This window comes from Cebus imitator, unplaced genomic scaffold, assembly GCF_001604975.1.
Source record: "Cebus imitator isolate Cc_AM_T3 unplaced genomic scaffold, Cebus_imitator-1.0 Scaffold22, whole genome shotgun sequence".
Classification (NCBI taxonomy): Eukaryota; Metazoa; Chordata; class Mammalia; order Primates; family Cebidae; genus Cebus; species Cebus imitator.
Window position 1 is genome coordinate 4,629,102 of NW_016107337.1, and position 26,796 is coordinate 4,655,897.

Below are 26,796 nucleotides of genomic sequence, written 5' to 3' on the forward strand. Positions count from 1 at the left end.
ATCCAAGCTGGATACCCAAGGCATCACTCTTTTTTGATTAAAGACACTTCTTGCTCCTTGTGAGGTGTGAGAATTGTGTCCAGTCCACATCACTCATCTCTAAGACATTTCATTTGAAATATATTGGTGACATCTTGTCTGTTGATTAAACGAAGAGAAGCAATAACTTTCTAAGGAAAGAGCCAAATAAGTAACTTACTTCCCTGGTCCAGTTATAGTTAGGACATCTTATATTTGTGCTCTGCTTTTTGCACTATAATGTTGTATGGACCATGATGTCACTCTCTTTTTTTTTTTGGAGACAGAGTTTCACTTTTGTTGCCCAGGCTGGAGTGCAATGGTGTGATCTTGGGTCACTGCAACCTTCAGGAGTCAGAGAAAAATTTTTGCTTCTGAGGCCTTCATTGTGTGGGGTATCATTTTCTGAACCCCAAAACTTTCAAGTCAGTGTGTTTCACTCTCTGGTCTTGCTGTGTGAACCGAGGACAAATCACTTAACTTCTCTGACCCTCAGTTTCCTCATCTGTTTGACAAAGCTAATCATACCTTTTTCAAGAAACTGTTAAAACTTTAAGGAAAATAATGCATATAAAAACACAATTCAGCCAGACGTGATGGGTCACACCTGTAATCCCTACATGGGAGGCCGAGGTGGGTGGACTATTTGAATCCAGGGGTTTGAGATCAGCCTGGGCAACATGGTGAAACCCGGTCCCTAAAAAAAAAAAAAAAAATAGCCGGGCGGTGGGGGGGGGGGGGGGCGTGTGTAATCCCAGCTACTCAGGAGGCTGAGGCACGAGAATCGCTTGAACCTGCCAGGCGGACATTGCTGTGAGTTAAGATTAGGCCATTACACTCTAGCCTGGGCGTCAGACGGAGATTCAGTCTCAAAACAAACAAACAAACAAACCCCAACAAAACAAAAAAACAAAAATACCCCATACAATTGCTCGAAGCATAGTAAGTCCTTAATAAATAGTATCTAAGTAATTTATCAAGAATTGGGCAGTTGGTTCTGGTTATCAGTTATCAAAAAAAAAAAAAATCTAGTATAGGTTTACCAGCTTTAGGTTAGCACCTAAAAACTGCACAATCGGAGTCATAGCTACAATTTGGGTTTTGTCAAAATAGTACTATCGAATAAATGGGAGAAAGGAGAAAGAAAGCTAAAGGGGAAACCGAATGAATGGAGAATGAAATAATAAAAAGGCAAAATAAAGAGAGAAGTCATTTTTAAAAAATTCAGAGATGAAAGGGCAAGCAGGAGAAGAGAACCAGAAATGAAAAAGAGGATGCTGTATTCGATGCTCCAGCGCGGGTCAGGACGAGGCCAGGCCTCGCAGAGCCTCGCAGGGCGCAGCTCGGGGCGGGGCCCGAAGCAACCACGCCCCCTCAAGAACGAGTTTTAAAAGGCGGAACTTCCTGTTGCGGGTAGCCCCTCTACCTCCGGAAGAGCCGAGCGTGGTAACGGCGGGCACAGAGCTAGCAGGACGCCCTCTGACTCAAGGTGAGACCCCTGTTTTCCTCGCGCCCCCTCTCTACACCCTCCGGGTTCGGCAGGCGCTGTGGGTTTTCAGGGTGGCCCCTTCCCTCCGCAGGGTCGGGGAGGAGCGCGGTGCGCGGTCAGCGCCTGGGGCGGAGGCCGCATCTGGGTGACCCCTGCCTGCCGCGTTATCTGGAGCTGCCCTGGGGTGACCAGGAATAGTCCCGACGTTGGAGTAGCGACTCGCCCACGCGACCTCACTTAACTTCCGTGGCTGCTTCTGTAGAATAATTGCCCCTTTTCATGTGCCCGACTCTGAGAAACTTGGCGCACCTCCAGGGCCATGTAGTCACTGTAAGTGATGGGGCAGCGCCCAGGTCCTGTGCTGTCCGCAGTGGCGCTGCTGGGACAAATGGCAGGCAGAAAAGAAGGTGGTCTGGCTCCCACGCTGGGAGGCTATGACCAGGACAGAAACAGCAGAAAACAGTTCAGGTATTTATGACTTTGGGAAAATGAAAGTGAGTAAACTGCAGAACCTGCCCATCAATAAATGTACCTGTGATTTCTGTACACACGGACACACACACACACAATGTTTTTATCCACCATTCCTGGCTCATAACTCCCATAGCCCTTGAGAGCAACCTTGGACCACCTTTCTGTCTTAGAACTAGCCATGAAGAAATTCTCTGACCTGCCTTGTCTGACTGTAGATCATAAGACCTCCATTTCAAAAGGGGTCTGGCGCGGTATACAGGAGAAAGGAGTGTTGGACAGAGAGGCCAAGATGAATCTGAACAGACAGTCCTTGCTGGGTTTCCACAGTCAGTCTGTTCCCTTTGGATCATGCTGATGTTGTGGGGATTACATTTCTACACAGTTGTCAATCATGCATATTCAATGATGTCCAGACTCTGGACCTCAGTTGCTGTCTACCCAAGTAACTTACATGTTTAAATCTGCAGGCCATACCTCTCTTGTGAGCTCAGGATCCATGATTCAGCTGCATAACTGACATCTTTTGATTTTACAGAGACACCTCATCTTCTGCTAATTAAACTCCTGATCTCCCAAACTCCCACCCATATCCCAAACTTGACTCTTTTTTTTTATTACTCCCTGTTTCAGTAGACTGTGACCATTATCTGTACAGTTGCCAGAGTGGGAAATCTGGGCATCCAGATTCAGAGGGAATCTGAACTCTTCCTCTCCCTGGTACTCTGTAGCCAATCTGTTGCTGATTCTCCCAGGACAGATATCTCTTGACTTTCTTAACTTCTCTACCAGCAAAACTTCCTTACCAGGTTTCAGCCAATCGTCAGGTCTCCTCCACACTACTGCATCCTGAATGTAAATCTGCTAATCCTCTACCCACACCTATTTTCTACCTTTCTGTTCGGTAGCCACAATGAAGTGATTCCTGAAGCCTCTCCAATCAAGGCCATGTAGGGGATGATCCTCACTACCTCCCCAGCTTTGTCCCTTCTGTTTCCTTTGATCTCTGAGCTGTCACACTTAGGCTCTTCAGTTAGTCTTCACGTAGCAGGCATCCTGCAGTTGAGTGAGTTCATGCCTGTTCACTTGTCCTTCTCATCTTGGTTTAATCCTGTCTTCAGGGAAACCTGATCTGATGCCCAAGTCCAGGTGAAAGCTCGCCTGTTAGATGCTTCTCATTGCACTTCTCCTCCATAACCTTTGTTTTTCCAGTTACTACATTTTGCATGTAGTCTTTAGTTTTTGATTAATGTCTGAGTCCCCTCCTAAAAAGTAAGTGCGAACAAGACCTGATTTTCCTCCCCATAGTGCAGTGTATAGCGTATAATAGGTACTCAGCAAACATCTATTGAAGGGTGAAACACATAGCGACTTCTGGGTAGAGAATCTCTAGAAGAGACAGTGGATTTTGAAATGGGACCAGAAGAATTTGTAGAGTTACATTAGTGTTGTTAGAAGGTGGGGGTGTGAGTGGCTTGAGCTGTTTCTGGCAGGAAAGAAGCTGCAGCTTGAGAACATCTAGTTCTGTTAAGACTAGTGGAGCAGAATGGGAGTAAGAGTGAAAAAAAGTTTGGAAACAATTCTTGAAGAGTTTGAAGGAGTTGCTTATGTGACTCAGAAAGTGGCTTCCTTTAAAAACTTTTTTAAAAATGTTTTTATCAGAAAGAAAAAGCAACAAGCAGAAACTCACCATGTGGGTCTTTTGCCCTCCTTTCCTCTCCTGTCCCCTTTCTTGTAATGTGGGCCCCAAGCCAACGTTTCTGAGTAGTCTTCAAGGTATAACTCTATTATTTTCTATTTTAAAAGAGACGAAATTAGTATTGCTGTATAAATGGTGCCACAGTTTTTAGTCTGACAGCTTAAAAAGCTTTACTGTGCTAGGTACAGACTTCTGAGTGTGATCATGCCAGTGGTGAGTTATTTTAGTCTTCAGAAGTCTATGGAAAGCTGGACAGTTTGGAACACAAATATATGTTGGGTTTTTTGTTTTTTTTTTTTTCATCTCTGAAACTCAGAGAAATGAATTTGCTTTTTTATTTTTATTTTTTGGTCCTGGAATTTTCTTTTCCCAGAATGTTATGATAGGAAGAACAATGGACTTTAAAATCAGAATTGAGTTCAAGTTCTGACTGTATCATTTGTGTGGAATCTTAGGCAAATTATTTATCTCTGAGCCTTAAGTTCCTCATCTTTACACGTAATTTTTTTAAGCACGTTTTGCTGCTTCCCTTCAAGCTTCTTTTATTTCGGTATTCCTGGTGTTCTTTCTTTTGTTTTCACTTTATTATCCTCCCAAATATTATCCTAGCTTTTAAAGTATTTCTTGTGTCGTTTCTTATCCATTCCCCAAACGAATGTTTTGTTTTAAATGTAATATTATATGGACACACTGAAAAGCAAAGCAATTTCATAGAATAGTCTTTATTAAAATATTTATATGTAGAAATGAGGTAATTTAGGTAAGAAATGTTTTTTACTGCGTATAGGCATAAATCTTGGGAAAACTGTAGGGCATGGATGAATCCTGACATGACAGTCTGTTTCTAGTTAAGATGCTTTTGTGGATTAACTATTCTATAATTAAGACTTTTAAGACAGTTATAACTACTTTGTACAGATTTTTATTAAATATTTCAGAAGATGGCCGATCCTTGGCAGGAATGCATGGATTATGCAGTAACTCTAGCACGACGAGCTGGAGAGGTACGAACTACAGTTTTGTCAGTTGTAATGTGATTGGTGAGGACACTGTGTTGTTGCCTTGTTTTGTTTGTTTGGTTTGGTGTGGTTTCTTTTTTTAAAACTGTCTTGCTTGTCACCCAAGCTGCAGTGTAGTGGCAGGATCATGGGTCAATCCAGCCCCAAATTCCTGGCCTTGGGCTCAAGCGATCTTCCCACTTCAGCCTCTTGAGTAGCTGGGATTGCAGCAGATATGAGCCACCATGTGCAGCTACTTTTTATTTATTTTAATTTTTTTGTGAAGATGAGGGCCTCATCAGTCCAGGCTAGTCTTGAATTCCTGGACTGCCTTGGCCTCTCAAAGTTCTGGGATTACACACGTGAACCACCACATTTAGCCTGCTTTGTTAAATAAAATACTCATTTTGATCAATCTACATTTGTGTTCATGGTAATAAATACTTTAAATAGAGCGTATACCCTAATTTTATATGATCAAACTTACTGTGATGACAGTTGTGATCTAAAGTACGATGTAAGATTATATAATTATTGTTTGTAGAAAGTCATAACTATTAAAGGCTTATTTTATAGATATATTTGCAAGACATTTTTAAGATTGTCTTTAAAGAATATTATTTAAGACAGATTGAATGTCTTAAACCATTTCTGTATGTTATCTTTTTATTTAAAATTATTTATGCCTTTTCTATTTGTTTACCAAAAACTCTTCTTAGGTAGTTTGTGATGCTCAAAAAAATGAAATGAATGTTATGCTGAAAAGTTCTCCAGTAGATTTGGTAACTGCAACAGACCAAAAAGTTGAAAACATGCTTATCTCTTCCATAAAAGAAAAGTATCCATCTCACAGGTATTTTGATTTACTTTGTACAGGAAATGTTTATTATCTTACCATTTCCTAGGGTTCGGCATATGAAAGTAACTGAACTGCATGGTTCTTGCCAAGATTTTCCATGAAGTTAGTCTAAGTCTTGGGGCTGCAGTCAACTGAAGGCTGGATTGGGACTGAAGGATCCATTCACTCATGTGATTGCTGGCAGATGTCAGTGCCTGGAGGGGTTGTCTGCTGGTAGCTTCTCTCAGTTCCTTACCATGTAGCCCCTTCACAGAGTAGCTCACAACGTGGAAGCTGACATCTCCTAGTCTGGAGCAGGTGGCACATGGAGGGAGAAACAGAGTGAATCAGATGCAAACCAGAGGGGCATTTGTGAACAAGTCTCCAAACTTTTGTACACTGTCACTTCCATTTTATTGGTTAGAAACAAGTAACTATGGGTAGCTCATACTCAAGGCAAGGGACATTAGGCTGTGTGTCTTGAAGGGAGGAGTATTAGAGTGTCTGGACCTATTTTTAAAATCATTACATCTCCTTAATGATTTCTCATCTGCTGCAAATGTTTGTGTGCATGCACCTCACCCTGGTATAACATCTTAGAATTTGAATTCTGACATTTTTCACATCAGTTTGCTCTGGGGGAAATAAATTAAAGCTTCTTTGGTTTTATCAGTCCTTACCTAAAGGAAGAAGAAGCAACAATAGAAAAGTGTAGGGTACAGACTTTTGGTGTATTTTATAGTACTCTGTGTAGCTAAGGAAATGTTATGATTTGGAAATGGTTGAAAGCAACATAAAGATTAAGAGTTTGTCCTTCTTGCTTTTAGTTTCATTGGTGAGGAGTCTGTGGCAGCTGGGGAAAAAAGTGTCTTAACTGACAACCCCACATGGATCATTGACCCTATTGATGGAACAACTAACTTTGTACATAGGTATGTTTTTAAATTTCTACTATCATTACTCTTTGCATATTAACTGGATTGACCTGTAGATAGGAACATGTTTAGGAACATGTACACTTTAGAAAATTGTATACTTCGTTTATGCTTCTTTATTCTAATAAAGTATATATAAAGTGTAAGAGTGGAGCACAATGTATTATGCAGACTTATCAGATATCGAGGAGGTAAAGAAATATTAATGTGATCTTGTCTTGTGGTGCCAAGTGACCTGTTCACCATTCTTTTTTTCACTGTTGGCACTATCTAAAAAGGGAAGCAAACAAGATTGCTGCTTCAAGAGTGGGAATGGCACTTTGCACTGCATGCCATTTTCTATCCTTTGAGTGTCACATACCATGGATCTATATGGATCTATTAGTAGTAATTGTGTAAAAATATGGGGTTTTTTCTTTTTTTTTTTTTGAGATGGAATTTTATTCTTGTTGGCCAGGCTGGAATGCAATGGTGCGGTCTCGGCTCACTGCAACCTCCGTCTCCTAGATTCAAGCAATTCTCCTGCCTTTGCCTCCCAAGTAGGTGGGATTACAGGCACCTGCTACCATGCCCAACTAGTTTTTGTATTTTTAGTAGAGACGGTGTTTCACCATGTTGGCCAGGCTGGTCTCAAACTCCTGACCTCAGGTAATCCACCTCTCTTGGCCTCCCAAAGTGTTGGGGTTACAGGCATGAGCCACTGTACCTGGCCAAAAGTATGTTTTCAGAAAATAAAAATAAATTTAAAAATTTTTAAACTGATTATGATTAAAAAAGAATGTATTTTAAGCTGGGCATGGTGGCTCATGCCTGTAATCCCATCACTTTGGGAGGCTAAGGAGGGCGGATCATGAGGTCAAGAGTTTGAGACCAGCCTGGCAACATGGTGAAACCCTGTCTCTAAAATACAAAAATTAGCTGGGCATGGTGGCGCTTGCCTGTAATCCCAGCTACTTGGGAGGCTGAGGCAGGAAGATCACTTGAACCCAGGAGGTGGAGATTGCAGTGGGCCAAGATAGTGCCACTGCACTCCAGCTTGGGCAACAGAGCAAGACTCCATCTTTAAAAAAAAAAAAAAAAAGAGTGTATTTTAGTGAAAGTAATGAAGTCACTCTTGGAATGTTGTTGATATAGAATGAGTTCAGTCCAGGAGAAAAAAACAGGCTTAAAAAGTATAGGGGAAGCCCCTTCCCTTAGCCCTTAGGAGGATGGGGCTGGGGATGGCAAAAAATTAAAATAAAAATTACATGGGTGTTAGAATCAATAGACTTGAATTCTGGTGCTTTTTTACTGGCTTTTTCACCTTAAGCAAGTTAGTTAAACTTTCTAGGCCACAGTATTAAAAAACATTTATGAAAAGCCCATATTAATAGTACTTGCCTCATGGAATTGTTTGTTACTCGACTCTGTAAATAGTACCTTCACATAAGAACTTAGTATAGTGTCTGGCACAGGGTAAGTATATGACATTACTAGAAGAAAGCCTGATGGAATTACCCGTGAGAGTTAAAATTAGTAGCCAACTCTGGTGGAATTACATATAGATGTCATATTGGAGGTTCCCATGTAGTTGTACACATGTGTGGTATATATACAGTCCTTGAACTCTACAAAGCTAAGATTTCGAAACTATATGTGATAGAATGTTATATCTTTTAAATGTGGACAGATGCTAATATATTTTCGCAGAAGAGAAGATTGTACAATACAGTGTGTATAGTATGATCTTATTTTTGTTAGAATAAAAACTTGCTTACATATTTAGAAGTTTTTATTTCCAATAGCCTTAGCTTCATTAGTCTAATCTATTTTGTCTGTTTCCTTGATCTTAATTCTCTTGTGAGTCAGCAGTTACAACCTGTGTTCAAACTGTCATGCAGCTATAGAAAAATGTTGGCTTAACGTTTACTTTTCAGATGTCAAGCTCAAAGTTTGCTGTTGGAGTAGAGATATGTAACAGCAATTTATTTTGTCAAGTGCAGTACTTGTGTTTATCATGGCCTGGGACGTAGGGGAAAAAAATCACTAAAATATATGCTTTTTAACCAAATTGATTTAAAAGTTTTTTAAATTTAGGCTTTTTTTTTTTTTTTTTTTTTTTATTCGTTTTTGGTTACTTAGGAAGACAGCATCTGTTGTAAGTTTTGTTGTCTGGTGTAGATGACTGCTTATTTAGAGGACAGTGTCTCTACAGCTCACTGCAGCCCTGACCTTCTGGGCTCAAGCGATCCTTCTGCTTCAGCTTCCTCGGGAAGCTTGGACTATAGGTGTACACAACCACACTCAGCTAATTTTGTAATTTTTTTTTTGTAGAAACGGAATCTCGCCATGTTGCCTAGGCACGCTGGTCTTGATCTCCTGGGCTTACGTGATCCTCCTGCCTCAGCCTCCTAAAATGCTGGGAGGAGTGTACTGCTGTGCATGGCCATGAAAAAATATTTTTATGTAGTTACTATATTCATGGAATTTGACCTTCAAAAGATAGAAAATGCTGGGCAAAATGCTCTTTGCACTTCTATTTCTGGTTTCCCAGGATCCATCTCTGGAGATGACCATTGTTACAAGTTTCTTGTGGACCCTTTCAGAGATGTTTTATGCCTGTAGAAGCATCTTGTGTGTGTGTGTGTGTGTGTATATATAATACCTCCCCTTTATCTCCAATTTACAAAGAGTTATATGCCATAAAGACTGTTCTGCATCTTAAGATTTTGTGGGGAGTGGAGATGAGAGTTTTTGTAGGAAAAATTTTATGAGCATTATATTATGAAAAGATTAATTTTATTAACAAAAGTTCTCTGTTGGTAAATTTGTGTTTTGTCCTTTTTTTTAAAGATTTCCTTTTGTAGCTGTTTCAATTGGCTTTGCTGTAAATAAAAAGGTATGTTTTTTAAACATACGGTCGATTATATGCCTTGCTCTCATTTTCTGAGAAAAAGTAAATATGTTTTCATAATAAATTCAGGTTTGTCTATATATTTGATTTATATAACTGTATTATTTTGAATATAAGCTACAGGACTGTTAAAATTTTTATGATAAATTTCCAATGAACAAAATTTAATGTCTTCTGAGAAGCAGGAGTTGTCAGGAGAAAATACACAAAAGTAACTGAAGGACAACTCAGTATTTAGTAACCATTATATGTGNAACAAAATTTAATGTCTTCTGAGAAGCAGGAGTTGTCAGGAGAAAATACACAAAAGTAACTGAAGGACAACTCAGTATTTAGTAACCATTATATGGGATAGGAGTTGATATGTGATTTAAAATGCATCGTGGAAGAGGTGAGATTTGAGCTGGGAATGCTTTAGTAGGTGTTAGTGAAGAAAGGCATTAGAGACCAGCAAGTAGCAGGGGCCAAAGCATAGTTGGCAAATACAGAGCCCATTTAGGAACCTGCGCATAGTTCAGAGTATGTCTTATGTCCAGATACATATGTCTAAAGTCCAGCAGAATAAAACACATAGCTATAGCATTTCATTGCTGTTTGGCTACTTAGTTGGTCAAACAGTAAAGGATTGTTACTAACATTTTACCTACCTGTCTTCAAGAAACTTTTGATATGTAAAATCAACATGTACAAAAGCAGTTATAAAACTTCTGAACATAAAACACAAATTAGACAAATGACAACTTGGCCCAGGGTTGTATTAATCAGTAAGAATGTCCAGAAGGAGCTGAGTGAGCATTTAGTATGTAATCAGCCCTAGGCTGTGTGCTAGCCCTCACATTGAACTCACAGCTCAGCACGAAGTTAGGTGTGTGAACAGGTAAAGATGATATGTGGTGAAACCAAGAAAAAAATACTTGGGAACACAGGATGTCACTAATTCTGCTGAGAGCAGATTGAGAAAATCTTCATGACGGAAGGGGTCTTAGAAGTTGGTCATGTGAGTTGGCCCTTAGAAAACTAGAGGTTTTCCAGATGGGGGGAAAAAAAAGAGAGAAGTGTTTTAATCAGAAAGAACAGCTTGGAGAAGTTGAAGACCATGACGTGTGTGGGGAATGGTGAGATGTTCGTGGAGAGGGAAGCACTGCAAGTGGCCGGGACAGAGGTTAGTTTGGCCTTACTGTGAGGCACAGTGGCCAGTCCGTGCAAGAAAATTTAGTTTTTATTTTTAGGTAGTTGGTTTTGAAGTGGAAAGTGACAGATAATTCTAGCAATGCAGAGATTATACTGGGGTGTGGATGATTCTGAACTAAGTAGAGGCAGTGAGAATAGCCAAGGAAATGCCAAAATTGGAAAATGTTTTTAAGATTAAATTTGAAGGAGATTTATGGGGAAGGAATGGGAGGTAATCAGGCAAGGAGTGATTTTGTCTTTGATTGAGATTTTGCAAGACAAGGTTTGGAATCACAGGTTCTTCCCCCTGATTATGAGGTTGATGGGAGCCAAAATGGAATTTGTGGACTGGAAAGAACCAACCTGTATGAATGTGGAGAGCTGAAAGGGAAATGGAAGCAATGGGAGAAGGAAGAAAAAGCCTGAGGTGCCTAACTTATAACAGTGAGGCAGAAAAGAATGTTCTAAAATCATAACTCTGAGACGAATTACTAAGTGAGGTAGAACTAAGAGAATAATGCTGGGAACATGGAGGTCCTGAATTAAGTATTGAATAAATGTTGAGCCGGCAGGCTCCAATTCTTCAGACAAGGCATTTGAGGCAACAAACAAGAAAGTTTGTTGATATTCTCTTTGTGGGACTTTCAGAATAATGAGTGATCAGGGCAGAAGCCACGTGATATATTAAGAGACTAGAAGATGCAAAATTACTCATTGGCAGTGAAGGGAAAAGGATAGAATAACATTTCGAAGGTTTTGTAAGGAAGAGAGAAACTTGATGAAAAGGCATGAGAAGAAAAATCCAGGAGACAAGGGAATCAGCTGACGGAGTAGTTTTTCACCGAATGTATGAGAGGGTAGGAGTCCTAACACAGAAGTGTTCACTTAGAAAATAGGAAAGGTCTGTCTTCTGAGTCAGGAGAGAGAGAGGTAAGGTGGGTGTTCTTAGATCTGAACTTGAATGGGAGCAGAATCAAGGATTTCAATTCTGGTGACCTCTTTCTCTTTAATCTGGAAATTAACATTTTAACTATCCCACAGTTCAGCCATTTCAATCCATAGTTAATAGTATACCAGATTTTCTTGTTATTTTCTTAGAAAAAAGTATTGGCTTAATGATGAAACATACTCAGGTTTGGTGAAGGAAACTTGTTTTTCTCTGCAGGTAGAATTTGGAATTGTATACAGTTGTATGGAAGATAAGATGTACACTGCCAGAAAAGGAAAAGGTGCCTTTTGTAATGGTCAAAAACTGCAGGTTTCACAACAAGAAGGTAGGATTAATTCCAATTTTTGGTGCTATTCATATTGTGTACTCATATTTTATTGTTTTTTAATGTTCACCTATGTCTCCAAGTGTTAACTCATTGATAAATTGTGTTTATTTTCTGTATTCTTTTTGACTTCAGTTTTAAATGTGGAGTGGAAGCAGGGACAGAAATGTAATTGACAGACTCTTCAGGGTCAGCATTTTTTGATAGAGATAGGAATATGATTAAGACTGGCTTCCTGTTGTGAACCCAAAATATCTGAGACAGGTCTCAGTGTTCAGATTATAGGTAGATAAGAGACAAATGATTACATTCTTTTAAGTCTTGAATCAGCCTTTGAAAATACAATTGAGTCTGGCTCAGTGAATCTGCATTTTTACATAAAGAGTAGGGCAGAGGAAGCAATCAGATATGAATTTGTCTCAGATGAGCAGGGGATTGACTTTCTCTTCCACACCTGTGAAGAAGGTAAGCTGTCAGGCTACATTGCCAGGGTGAAATTCAGCCAGAACTGTTTTAGGGTAAGGATCTTGAGGCCCGCAAGGAATTTCCTTGTAGGCAAATTGTGAGGGAGTTATGTAGCTCTTTTATCTTTATAGGTGTCTTATTTAGGAATTAAATGGGAGACAGATTTGGCTGACATAGTTCCCAGCTTGACTTTTTCCTTGGATTAGTGATTTTTGGGTCCTCAGATTTATTTTCCTTTCACATTGTCCTTGTGGAGTTCATGGTTTATGTTTTCTCTACTGCATCTAAAATTCTTTGCGGAATTCCCCTGATCTGATGTTCCTAGGACCAATTACTACAAAATAAATGGGGGGGAAAGGTCCATTTAAGCTGGGAATCACTGAAAATGAGACATACATATTTTATATGAGCTGAACGGCAATTTAAGTTTTCCTTCTCTATTATATCTGTCGACCTAAAATAAGGAAACTCATGCAAAATTAATGTAGAGAGTTTATTTGGGCCAAAGTTGAGGACAGCAGCCCTGGACACACTTCCAGATTGCCCTGGAGAGTGCTCCAGAGAACTTAGGAGAGGCTGAGGTTTTTAAAGAAAAAGGGACACGCTGGGAGAGGGGATGATTAGAAAAGCTGTTCTTCAGGAATTCTCATTTGTTTACAGAAATAACATTGCTTAGTGATTGGCTATACACTGTTGAATTATAGGGTGTATGGCATTTTATGACTACTTGGCATCAGTTAGTCTAGAGCCCCCAAAGCAAGTGGCTTCAAGTGGTAATTATTTAGCTCCAGTGGGAGTGAGACTGTCTGCAGGTATATTTTAAATGACTCTTCGGGCCTGATAATTTAAAGGGACGGGCATTGTGTAGATTAAAGCTTTTTTTTTTTCTTTCTCACAGCTTACTGAAGTTTTAAGTTTCTGTTCTTCCATAAACCACATCAAGCATTTGCCGCTGTTTGCACTTTGAGATTCTTTTCAGTGCAACAAGAACTTACAGATACTTGCAAAATAGTTCGAGTTTAGAATCTTTCTAGACTTTTATACTTTTCTCTCTCAATCAAACACTTAATTAAAGAGCAGATTTTTAGGCTATTTCCTTTTTATTAAAATCTAAGACCCCATGAAATGGAGGATATATTCTTATTTTCTAGATGTCAACATGTGAAAAAATACACATCTTAGACCTGAAGGAATGTGGTAGCTTTCATAGAAACCACTCTTTTCCTTTGCATGGTCTTTCTTCACTTTACAAAGCATTAAATTATGTAACTTTTTTTTTTTTTTTTCCCAGACGGAGTCTTGCTCTGTCACCCAGGCTGGAGTGCAGTGGCGTGATCTTGGCTCACTGCAACCTCCGCCTCCCGGGTTCAAGCAATTCTCCTCCCTCAGCCTCAGAAGTAGCTAGGATTACAGGTGCACGCCACCACACCCAGCTAATTTTTTTGTATTTTTAGTAGAGATGGGGTTTCACCATGTTGGCCAGGCTGATCTGGAACTCCTGACCTTGTGAACGGCCCACCTCAGCCTCCCAGAGTGCTGGGATTACAGGGGTGAGCCACCATGCCTGGCCCTAAATTATTAACTATTAAAAGTAGTACAGCAGTTACAAAAATGCTCAGAACAAATATAGCTGGTGAACATACATCTTAGCTGGTGGGAGCAGGTGAGATGTGGGGTGTTGAGTGTGTCCTGAGCTTCAGTCAGGATGTTCCAGAGGAAAATGGAAAGCCCTGGATTATCTGTCAGCCTTGTAAATGGATGTCGGAGATTTTTACTTTTGTTGTAAAAGTAAAATTTTTACTTTTACTGTAATTTGTTTTCTTACAAATCTGTACATAAATCCCTTATTGAATTTAATCTCTCCTTTTTCCTTTTTATATATTTAAGATATTTGCTTGTTTCCCACCAAAGGTGTTATGTATGCAGGCAAATTGATTACCTTATGTACTTTTTCAGGAAGAGTCTAAGCAGCTGGACTCTGATGCTTATAAACAGGATTACTTTGGAATAATAAATTTGTCAGTATTTTAATATTTAAACACAAACATTTGATAAAACAAGGAAGAGAGATACAAATGTTTTCTTCTGAATTACAAGTATCAGATATTTTCTAGAATTCTAAATATTGAAACCTAACATTTTCTTTTCAGATATTACCAAATCACTCTTGGTGACCGAGTTGGGCTCTTCCAGAACACCAGAGACTGTAAGAATTGTTCTTTCTAATTTGGAAAAGCTTTTTTGCATTCCTGTTCATGGGTAAGTGCTTTACCTTTATGCTGTCTCTCTTTGTGTACGTGTGTGTGCATACACACGCTTTTTTTCCTTTTACTGTTTTAGAGTAAATTATATACATCATGGTTTCTGAAGAATAGGGAGATTCTGTTCCATACCATGAAACCATTTAGGAAACCACTGATTTCATAAATATACTTTTAATCTAATTTGTTATCCATATTCAGTTTTGTCAGTTGATCTACTAATGTTCTTTATAGCATTTGCCTTCTTATAGAGTAGGATTCAGTCTAGAGTCAGCGTTACTTTTAGTTATCATGTCTCCTTAGCCTCCTTTGATCTGGAACATTTTCATTGCCTATGAAATTACTGACTTCCTTTACGTTTTCAAATTATTTGCATAGAATTCTACAAGAGAGACTCTTATAATTAATTTCTGGCTTCTCTATATCAGCTGTTGTTTCCCCCTCATCACTTCTTATTTTGTCTATTTGTGTTTTTTTCCTTGTTCTTTTTTCTCAACCAGGATTTTAATTTTACCTGTTTTTTTTTTTCTGCACTATTATTTTTGTCCTTGTGCTTTCTTTTGGTTTTGTTTCCTTTTTTTCCTTTTTGATTAGAAAATTTATTTTAATTCCTTTAGGTTTATTGATTTAAGTATTTTGGCTATGAATTTTCATCTCATCATTATTTTCATTGTATCCCAAAGATGCTGATATTTACTATTTTATCATTATTTTTCATAAATTCTGTAATTCGCTTGTATTTCTTCTTTCACTGAAGAGTTATATTCTTACATTTTCACAAGGAGAGTCTGTCTTAGTCCATTTTCTGTTGTTCACAGTAGAATACCTGAAACTGGGCAATGTGTATATATAAAGAAAAAGAATTTATTTCTATATAGTTAAGAATTTATTTCTTATAGTATAAAGAAAAGGAATTTATTTCTTAAAGTTAAGGAGGCTCAGAAGTCCAAGGTCAAGGGGCTGCATCTGATGAGGGCCTTCTTGCTGATGGAGAGTCTTTGTAGAGTCCTGCAGTAGCACGTATGACATGGTGGGGCTGAGCACGCTAGCTCAGGTCTCTGTTTTTCTCCTTATAAAGTCACCAGTCCTAGTCCTGTGATGACACATTAATCTATTAACCCATCAGTGGATTAATCCATTCATGAGGGCATAGCCCTCTTAGAGACCCCACCTCTCAGTACTGCTAGATTGGGGATGAAGCTTCAGCATGAGTATTGGACGCAATAAACATTCAAACCACAGCATTCCTCCCCTGGCACCCCTAGATTTCTCTTTTTCACATACAAATACACTTATTCCAACCCCAGGGTTCTAAAGTCTTCACTTGTTCTATCATGAACTTAAAAATTTAAAGTCCAGAGTCTCATTTATGAGCCTGTGAAATCAAAACAATCTGCCTGCTTCAAAGATACAGTAGTGACACAGGCATACAACAGGCATTCCCATTCCGAAAGGGAAAATTAGGCAAAAAGAAAAACAGGCCCTAGACAAGTCCAGAACCCAGCAGGGCAGACATGCAATCTTAAAGCTGAAGAATAATCACTTTTGACTCCATGTACCACCTCATGGACACAATGGGGGTTGAGGGCTGGGTAAAGGCCTCTGGCAGCCATGCCCCTGTGGCTTTGCAGGTATAGCCCATATGTCTACTGGCACGGATTGGAGTCCAGTGCCTGAAGTTTTCCAAGGTGTACCTTGCATGTGGCTAGTGACTCCATAGTTCTGAGGTCTCAGTGGTGGTCCTGCTTTCATGGCTCCGCTAGTCAGGCATTACCCTTGTGGGGCCTCCCTGTGGTGGCCTTACTTCCTGGGCTCTGCTAGGCTTTACCTTGGTGGAGAGTCTCTGCTACCTCTACTCTCACAGTTCTACTGTGGCTCTGCCCTTGAGACAAGTCTCTTCCTGGGCTCCCAGGCTTCTGAGGACAATCTTTGAGGCCAAGTGGAGGCTGGAAAGCCTCCACAGCTCTTACTTTCTGCAAGCTTGAAGAATTAGTGTCATGCTGCCAAGATTTACAACTTATACCTTGTAGAGATGTGGTATAACTCACACCTGGGATCACTTGACCTTGGCTAGGGTGCCGTGAGCACCGTCTTTGGTAGCTCTGGGCAGCCAGTATTGGAGAGTGTCCTGGCCTGTTCCATGAAACAAGTCTGCCCTGATAAGGGCAGGCCCATTGTGGACCAGTAAAGGGAGGGACAGTCTTCAAGATCTCTTAAATGCCTTCAGGTTCTTTCTTTAATTGTCTTTAGAAATAACACCTGGCTCCCTTGTAGCTGTGCTAATCTGTTTAGCAAATGGTTCCTGGCTAGCCCTTGGTTTCCTCCTCTGAACACACTTTTTCACTCTTTACTTGGCCAGATTGAGAATTTTCCAAGTGTTTCTGCTCTGCTTCCCTTTGTTTGTTTGTTTGTTTGTTTGGAGATGGGGTCTCATGCTGTTGCCCTCGCTGGATTGCAGTGGCATGATTATAGCTCACTGCAGCCTCAACCTCCTGGGGTCAAGCGGTCCTCCCACATCAGCCTCCCAAGTAGCTGGGACCACAGGTTTGCATGACTACATCCAGTGAATTTTTGTATTTTTGGTGTTTTTTGTAGAAATGGCATTTCGCCATGCTGTCCAGGCTGATCTCCAATTCCTGGGCTCAAGCAATCTGCCCAAGTTGGCTTCCCAAAATGCTGGGATTACAGGCGTGAGCCACTGCATCTGGCTACTCTACTTCCCTTTTAATTAAAAATTTGTTTTTAAATTACTCCTTTGCTTGCAAATCTCAGCTTAAGTGGCCAAAATTAACCAAGCAGCTCCTTCTATAATTCGTTTAGAAATTTCTTCTACCAGATACCCTAATTCTTTACTCTTAGGTTTAGGCTTTCAAGAAACTCTCAGTTATGGACACAGTTCGGACAAGTTCTTTGCTGTTTTATAACAAGGATGGCCTTTCCTCCAGGATACTTTGTTCCTCAGTTTTATCTGAGACTGAATCAGAATACTGTTCCGATTTCTATCAGCATTCTGGCCAGAGTGACTTAACGCAACCTCCAAGGTGTTCCAAACTTTCCATGGCCTTGTCTTGTAAGCCCTCACCAAAATCTCCCTTAATGCTTTATTCACGGAAATGCAGGCATTTTCTAGCCTGCTTCTCTGAATTCTTTATCTTCCACCCATTACCCATTTCAAAGCCGCTTCTACATTTTCAAGTATTTGTTATCAGCATCACCGCACTCTTAACCTATAATTCATGAACCTATGGATAGATGAATCCATTCATGAAGACAAAGCCCTCATGACCTAATCACTTCTTAAAAGCACCCCCCCAGTACTGCCACATTCATGATTAAGTTTCAACATGTGTTTTAGAGGGAACAAACATTCGGCCATGGCAGACACCTTTTGGCTTATTTAAAAATTTCATCTTTTATCTGTAGTTTTATTACATTATAATAATTCTGCTTTCTGGAACCTACTGATATTTTCTTTGTACCCTATTCTATAATCAATATTTGTAAGTTTCATATGCACTGAAAATGGTATAATTCTCTATTTTCAGGGTATAACATTCAATATATAGCCAAAAGATTTACCTCATTAATTTTTTTTTTTTTTTATCTACTTGCCCTGTCTTATACTGAGAGTCTCTGATGTATCAGATTCTTTCAGTGTGTTTCTCTGTATTTCTTCTTGCAACTCTGTTATTTTATGTAGTTGGAAACTATGTTATTTCATGGCTATTCATAATAGTTACATACATAGTTTACTGTGTAATTTTTATGTGTTCTATCTCTTGTTTCATGTTTTTTTGCTTGAAATTTACTTTGACATCAGAATTGCAATTCTTTCTTTCTTTTTTTTTCTTTTTTTTTTTTAGAGACGGAGTCTCACTCTGTCACCCAAGCTGGAGTGCAGTGGCACAGCCTTGGCTCACTGCAACCTCCATCTCCCAGATTCGGGCAGTTCACCTGCCTCAGCCTCCTGAGTAGCTGGGATTACAGGCACATGCCACCACATCTGGCTAATTTTTTGTATTTTTTAGTAGAGATGGGGTTTCACCATGTTGCCCAGGCTGGTCTCAAACTCCTGAGCTTGGCAGTCTGCCTCTCGGCCTCCCAAAGTGCTGGGATTACAGGCATGAGCCACTGTGCCTGGCCCCCTGATTTCTTATTGTTGCTATTTGCCTGATAAATCTTTGTCTATCCTTTTGTTTTTAGTCATTTGAATCACTGCATTTGAAGTGTGCCAGTTGTATACAGCGTTTCGTGGAATTTCACTTTATAAGTCAATTTGAAAATATTTTTCTTTTAATAGATAGGTTAGGCCTATTGATTTATTGATATGACTGCTTTTGTCTCAATTCTGTTGTATTTTGTGTTAAAATTACTGTCTTTATGATGTTGTAGTTACTGTGTTCATTTGATGTGCCTTCTCTGCTTCTTTTAAAATTTCTTTTGTATTTATAAAGATTATGTTTTATTCCAGCGGGTTTCTTTTGTAATAAAACTTTTTATAGTACCTTTAATATTCTTTTATTAATTATTTACTATCTAGAATGTTTTGGCTTTCCCTATTGCCTATATAACTATCTCCCATTCCCTGTATATAGCTCTTTATCCCATTTTTAAAGTTGCATTCTGTCTACTTTACCAGAACATATTATATTTACATATTCTTCAACCCACGACCCTGCTCTTTGATCCTAGTTCTTTATTTGACATTATATAATGCCCGCAGTCCTTCTGTGAAGTATTCCAGCTACCTTTTTAATTGGATGAAGTTCATCCTCTGGTAGATTCCTTGCAGGAGGGCACATGTGCACAATTTTCCCTGAGTTTGGGTATTTTCCAAAATGCTTTTCTTTGGCCTTGAGACTTGCAGGACAGCTTGGCTGGATATAGTATCCTTAATGAAAGTATAAATTTCTTGAAAATGTTCTTTCACTGTTGCCTTGCTTTGTATATTGTTTTGGGGAAATCTGATGTGAATCTAATTTTTCTTGGCTTTTACATTATTTTATCTTTTAACTGGAGGCTGTTTTTTTTCCCCTTAATTTTTGGCTAACAGTTTCTAAAGGAAATATCTTAGAATTGTTCATTCTGGGTCAGTTACCTGTTTCGGTAAATAGATTCATGTCCTTTTAATTTCTGGAAAGTTTTCTTAAGATGTAGTAGTTTAAATACTAGTGTACTTCTATTATGATTTTTTTTCTTTAAAGACATCAGTAGGAATGCTCCATCTCTTTGGTGTCTTTATTTCATCCACTTTGTCTCTGTCTCTTTTTACTTCTTTTATTGCTTTTCCTAATTTCTCTTTATTAAGTTTTCTTTTCATCTGTTCATTTATTGGTACCTTGTAATTTATTCTTTATTCCTGACATAATTTTGTCTTTTATTTCCCCACCCCATTTCTTTCCTGAGTTCAGTCATCTTGTTTTATGTTTGTGTTTTGGTCCATTTCTGCTCTTAGTTTCCATATCTGATTTAACAGAAAATATTCACAAGTTTTTGTTTGAAAATATTTAAATCAGATTGAATTCATATTCATTTTATTCCCCTTCATTGTTGGTTTTGGGGGGAGACTTTATAGCAAAAACAAAAAGAAAAAACAAAACCATTTTTATTAACAGTGTCTGATGTTTTGCAGTAGTTTTGTGTGAATGTGGTCTACTTTTTCCTATTTCATTTCATTTTGTGATCAGGGTTCCTGGTTTCAGAATTTCTTATTTTGCCAGTTGTGCCCTTCTGTCCATTTTCTTTTATGAATATCTGGTGGTTGTAGATAGAGTTGACTTCTCTTGTTTATTATTCATTTCTGCAGGATCCTTAAGTTTTCACGTAGTTCCTACTTTTCCTCTACTTGTTTGCAAGGAGTACAACCTCTACTATCTTATCTGATTCTCCTTCAGAATCACAGCTTCTCTGAAGCTGCCTGGTCAGGTTCTGCGTGTTTTCTAGCCCCTTACCTGTAGCCAGGACTATGAATTACCAAGTGCTGATCTGTGCTCAGTGTTTTTGTGTTTATTGTCTCACTTACGCTTTTCTGAGGGTGGTTTTGTCTTTGTTCCCTGTGGGTCCTCTGCTCCTCCCTGCCCTTCCTTTACAAAGTCTTTTCTGCCTCCTCTCCCCTACTCTGCACATCTAGTGCTTCTGGTGCTCTGTTAGAAATCATTTATTTGTTTTCTTCTACTTAGAGGTAGTTTGAGAGTTTGTGCTTCCTGATTTCTAGAAATGCTGAAGGAATGGGTCCTATGGGTTTTATTTGTTCTACTTATTAATTTCATATGATTATTCTCCAGGAGGATATATAGGAAGTTTCAAAAATTGACATGCCATTATTATTCTCCAAACCTCAGAGGCTCTCTGTAATGACAGTTTTATATATGGAGAAATTAAAAGGAAATATTTACCCTTATTTTTATCCTTAAATCTTCAAGAAAAGCTAGAGGTTTGAGGTCCTTAACTTTAAAATAGTTAATGCTATATTAAATAGCATTTCTTTGACCATAGTTGTCTATGTGAAAAATCACAATAAAAATCCATTATTGAACAAAATCTGGGGATTTTGAATAACCACAGATACTGTTTTCACCACCTACTATTCTTACCTTTTTCTTTTTGAAAATATCATCAGTGAGTTAGAAGAGTCTTAGAACTGATCAAAGATCATCTAATATCTAGCCTTATTTTGTAGATGAGTTGACTGAGGTTCAAGGATGTGATGTGGCTGGTTGAGATTGCATAGGTGGATGGAAATATTGACTACAATCCTGGCTTCCAGATCATTTTCTTCAATATTGAACTTCTCTTAGGAGTCAGAATCTTCAAAATACAGTTTGACCATGTACAAACTAATTATGTACTCTGCATATGTGGTCTATATAGTAATGAGTAAAGTAAAAGAGAGTCTGGTCAAATAGCTACAGAACCCCCCAGAATGATGCCCTTGAGGGAATGGCAATAAACTTGCTGCTGCAGTGTGCTATCTTGAAGCAAAGACTTTAACCATGGGCTGTAAAATGGTTATGTTAGTCATAAAAGAACTACAAGAGGTTTATAGCTTTCACCTTTAATTTTGCTGTTGGATGAAATAAAAACTAATTTTTACTTCAGATTTTTTTCAAAAGTATAACCAGGAAAATATTACTAAGGAGAAATACTGACTTACTGATTTCTTTCATGATCTTTTACATTCAGCTGATTCTTCAGTTTTGCAATGGGATTTCAGAATTACATATGCAAGCAATGAAACTAAAGAGAGTTATAATCTGAATGAATGCTTTAAACAAGCAGAAACAGTCTAATAGTTTCCTAAGAACTAACATTTATGAGGCAAAGTAAATTATTCTGAATCCATTTCCTTTGTTTAATTTTCAGGAATTCATGTAGATGAAATGCACTATGTATGGTATATGACATTTTCTGACATGGTTTAGAGAATAATTTTATCATAAAAGTAGCTATTTTTGTTATGAACACTATATGCTAGGCACTCTGCTAGGTGCTTTATAAATATTAGCTGTAGTCATTAGTACACTTGTCCAAAGTAAATTGGAATCCTTATTTGATGACATGAAAGCAACGACTTAGAAAAGAAACTTCTTCAAGATTATGGTTTTTAAGCAGCTTAGCATGGGAGCAAACTCAAATCTTTGTTACATCAAACATAACCCTTTTTACAATATACCATATTAGCTATATAGGAGGACCACAGCTGTATAGGAGGACTACGCTAAGATAGGATTCAGAACACATAGCACAGAATCTACATCCTAGTCTTAATCACCTGGTAGTTAAGTAATCTGGTAATCCTTTGATAATATTTTCCATAAAAGAATATTCTCTTGCTGATTGCAAGACCGCTTGCCTGAAATCCCATGATGCTCATTAGAAGTGACGGAAGCACCACTAGTAGGTATCACTGTTTTTCCACTAGCCTGGGATTCTATATCTGAATAGAATACCAGGGAATTACTTATGAAAGACCTTGGTATTTGCATTCTGTGATGTGAGATATCAGCTATCACATATCTCATGTGAAAAGTGGGGAAATGCACTTTTCTTTATAACTAAAAAAATGCCATGAAAGTTAATTTGATTTTATTTATCTGGGAAACAAACATCTGTGAAAATTTGGTGCACTTAACTACTGCTTTCTCAAATTTGATGTGTGGCAAAAGCATATGAAGGAAAACATGCCAAATCAATGACATTATGTTATTCTAACCCTTTTTTAAATTTCTTTGACTTGAAGGATGTACTTAGATGCAATATTTTTTTATTTTAATTTTTGGGATATAAAAATTCATAACACCACATTAGTCACCAGTTTCCCATGTTTTTAAATAAATAAACTGTGAAAGATCTCACTAAACAGAACTCACTCCCTTATTTCTATCGCTTTAAACGGCTGCAGAAGAAGTTTGTTACTTGAAAGTAACTTGCAAACATGATGATGTTTGTCTTCTAAATACACATTTCAGTGTGCATGTCTTTAACAAAAGGGACATTGTCTAACACAGCCACAGTACAATGATAAAGGAAAGGGAATTAACATGGATACATAATCTAATATAAAGACTCTATTCACATTTTGAAAATTTTAATCCAACATCCAATCCAGAGTCATGCATTGCATTTAATTGTCATTTCTCATCAATTTCCTTTAATTTAGAACTTGCTTAGTATTTGTCTTTTATGACCTTGACATTTTTCAAAAGTATAGGCCAATTATTTTGTAGTTTGTCTCTTGATTTGAATGTCTGGTTTTCTCGTGATTATGCATTTTTGCCAGGAATGCCACAGAAGTAATGTTCTGTTCTTCTCAGTGCATTTTATCAGGCACATTTCTTTTTGTTCCATTATGAGTGATAATAACCTGGATCATTGTAAAGATGGTATTTTTCCATTGTACTTACTATGTGTCTTGTGGAGAGACACTTTGACACTCTGTAAGTATCAAACTTTCACCCACTAATTTTAACATTGATGATTCTTTACTGAATAAATTATTACTATAATTCCTTTCAAGTGTATTCATATTTAACTTAACTTGTTTTCAAGGAAGAGGGTCTATGAGAGGGAAAACCTGCAGTAATTTTCCAAGGCAGGCTTAGGTCTGTGCAGAGCCTGGTGTGCTGTTGTTGCTTTAGGCAGATGTATGATGCAAACCCAATTGAGAATGACCAGTACCATGATATTTTACGCCTCCTAGAGATTATTTGCATTGTGGGGTATGTTTGTATGTGTGTAAAATAATATAAGCTTTAATAGCTGGATTTAGACAAATATTAATATGCTTGCATTTTATTATAGTTGAATTAAGCATTATTTTCAGTTTTTTTCTGAAAATTTATTGTTTTAATGTTTAATTTTTTAAATTATTGCTTTGTGAGGGTTAGTTTTGTGAATTATATAACATACCATGATAATTAGATTTATACATACTTTTATTTTACAATTAGATGTCACCTCTTAAAATCTTTACCCTCTAGATTGGTTCAAGTTTCTTCAATTGACACTTAAAGTGAAGTTAAGGAGGAATATCTTACTTGGAAGGATTATTTTTTTCAATTTTATTTCTAAATTGTATTTGCTAGGATCCGGAGTGTTGGAACAGCAGCTGTTAATATGTGCCTTGTAGCAACTGGAGGAGCAGATGCATATTATGAAATGGGAATTCACTGCTGGGATGTTGCAGGAGCTGGTATTATTGTTACTGAAGCTGGTGGTGTGCTGATGGATGTTACAGGTAAAATTATGGACAATAAAGCAGATCTCCACACTTCTATTGGACTTTTTTCCATATGTAGAATTTAAAAAACTTTTTGATGCATGTTATACTGCAGCTTTTGAAGCAGAAACAAGCTATATATGTATGTGTAGAATCAAAATAAGCATTAGGAGATAGAGGTGAGGATAAGAGCTAATGGTAAAGCGAGACTTACAATGGTAAATGGCTAATCCTTTTCTAGTGAGAGCTTCAGGTACTCCTGAAAGGCTATAGAAAAAGCCTAGACGAAGCTTGTCCAGTCTGCATCCCATGGGCCACATGCAGCCCAGGATGGTTTTGAATGTGACTCAACACAGATTTGTAAACTTTCTTAAAACATAATGAGTTTTTTAAAAAAAATTTTAGCTCATCAGTTATCATTAGTGCTAGTGTATTTTATATGTGGCCCAAGACAATTCTTACTCTTTCAGTGTGGCCCTGGGAAGCCAAAAGATTGGACAGCCTTGGCCTAGACAGTCACTGATTCTGAAGCTTGTACCCAGAGCTCTTTGAATGGTGACAGTGGTGATAGTTGATGATGGATTTCTTCCACCATCACTCTCTGTGTTGCAACTAGAGAAGTGAAATATTTACTTTGAGCTGATGGTGAAAATTTTAAAGTGAAGGGTGAATCTGGGTTGAAAGAATTCACCAGTGATCTGGGAGAAAGGCAACAGAGGAATAGGAAATGGGAAGGACAATGGTATGAAAATGCATTGGATTTACATTTTCTGTCTTTAGATTCTTAAACAATAAAGAGGTAATAAGAATGCGTAAAAATAGAAATAAAATATGACATTTTCTAACTGATAGGACTTCATTATCTAATCAAAAATTATGCTTAGATACTTAGTTATATATTGCCTATGCTTCCACATTGTAGAAATGTAACAGAGTAGATTTTTGTTTAAGAAAACCGAAAGTATTAAAATGTTATGTGACCATAGTACATACTGCTATACTAGTTTTATATGAATTATTTTTGTACCAGATAAAACTGTTTTCATACTTGTTTGCTTTTAGGTGGACCATTTGATTTGATGTCACGAAGAGTAATTGCTGCAAATAATAGAATATTAGCAGAAAGAATAGCCAAAGAAATTCAGGTAGTACCTTTGCAACGAGACGATGAAGATTAATTACAGTAGCCTCCTAGTCGATTGCAGATGCTTTTCCCAGATTTGGTGACTCACCGATGGATATGTGTTTCAAGAGTATGATAATGCTTGGTTTAAATTCTCTTTGTCCAGGTTAAAAATTTGGAACTTGTTCCATATTTTACTATGACTAGGTTTGTAAGAATTGACATAATATTTGTTTCATTGATTTAAAAACATGTGTATGTTAGAATGTACTTTAGGGAACATACCCAGGAAGTGCAGTTGATAAGTATAACATCAGCTGAAATAGTCAATTTGGTGTTTCTAAATATCTGTGGTCCCCTGAAATTTTGACTTATTATATAGGTACAGAGACACCCACTTAGAAAGTTACCTGTTTGGAAAAAAAATTCTCTTTAGTTTTAAAAACCGTATATAATTAAATTTGTAAGGATATACTGAATACTTCCTAGGCCAACATTTTTTTCTTTGCAGAGAACCTTTTTTGTTTTATTCTTCAGGGCTCATATAACACTTGGCCCATTACATACATATCTAGGCAACTAAAAACAAACATTGTATGAATGAATATTTTTAAGGTAGTAATTCCTAGTTGTTATAATACATACATAAAGTAATGAGTTCAGCATTCTGTATTTTTGCTCCAGGCTTGAAGTAAAGGTTATCTAGTTAAATTTTTTATATTTTACATTACCATGCCATTTCACATTACCATACAGCCAGATAGCATTGCTTATTGTGGGCATTTATGCAGTGAATACATTTTCCAAAACAGTTGCCTATTTGGATTTGCTTTAAAGTCCTGCGTAAAAGAGAAGAAACTATTTCTATAATAAAAAGCACTCTCATCAGATATCTGACATAATTAGATACAATATAACATTTTACTAAATCCAGCATTCATGTTTTAAAGGTGTTTACACTGATTGGACTATGCTGGCAAATATACTGTATTGTTAATATTGAACTATTCATTTTTCTCTTAGTCTCTTTACTTAATTCACTTCATTGCTGCTGGGTTCTCTTCGGCCTTTAAAAATATTTCTTAGTGGTCGTTGCCCTGCAGAACTCAAAAAGAAAATTGTACTGGTTCGTAGACATTTTGAAAGGGTTAATTTATTGTTCAGCCTTATCCCTTGGCATGTGAACAGAGTACTAGACTTATTGTAGGTTCATATGAGCTTTATGCTGTAAAATGAAAAGTGCTTCTATAAAGTTTTCAAGGTAGGGGGTGATTTTATTGTTGTGTATATCTAATAAATATGTGTGATACTAAGGTTTGAGTGCTATTATTTTGTACTGTTGATCACAGCACTTAAAACATCTGATACTGTATTATTCTAGGACACATTTTTGCAATTAAATTTATTTTAATTAAAATGATCATGAATAAAACTTTAAATTAAT

General features: G+C 37.7%; 1 protein-coding gene across 3 annotated transcripts; it reads left to right on the forward strand.

Moving 5' to 3' along the window:
* Positions 1-985: 985 nt before the first annotated feature.
* IMPA1 (inositol monophosphatase 1) lies at positions 986-26,796 on the forward strand. Of its 3 annotated transcripts, none has more exons than XM_017521844.2 (9): positions 986-1,507; positions 4,596-4,681; positions 5,395-5,528; positions 6,341-6,445; positions 9,281-9,326; positions 11,677-11,785; positions 14,401-14,509; positions 24,096-24,247; positions 25,292-26,796. In XM_017521844.2, exons 2-9 carry the CDS (start codon positions 4,619-4,621, stop codon positions 25,405-25,407), a joined length of 834 nt encoding a protein of 277 aa, XP_017377333.1. In that variant the 5' UTR covers positions 986-1,507; positions 4,596-4,618; the 3' UTR covers positions 25,408-26,796. The 3 variants fall into 3 exon arrangements, with proteins under 3 accessions (XP_017377333.1, XP_017377335.1, XP_017377336.1); XM_017521846.2 differs by having other exon boundaries at positions 1,377-1,507; positions 4,616-4,681; XM_017521847.2 differs by having other exon boundaries at positions 1,418-1,507; positions 4,619-4,681.

Coding starts and splice junctions, on each gene's coding strand:
- IMPA1 (XM_017521844.2), top strand. CDS start 4,619: ATGGCCGATCCTTGGCAGGAATGCATGGATTATGCAGTAACTCTAGCA. Junction 4,682..5,394: donor TAGCACGACGAGCTGGAGAG/GTACGAACTACA, acceptor AACTCTTCTTAG/GTAGTTTGTGATGCTCAAAA. Junction 11,786..14,400: donor GCAGGTTTCACAACAAGAAG/GTAGGATTAATT, acceptor TTTTCTTTTCAG/ATATTACCAAATCACTCTTG.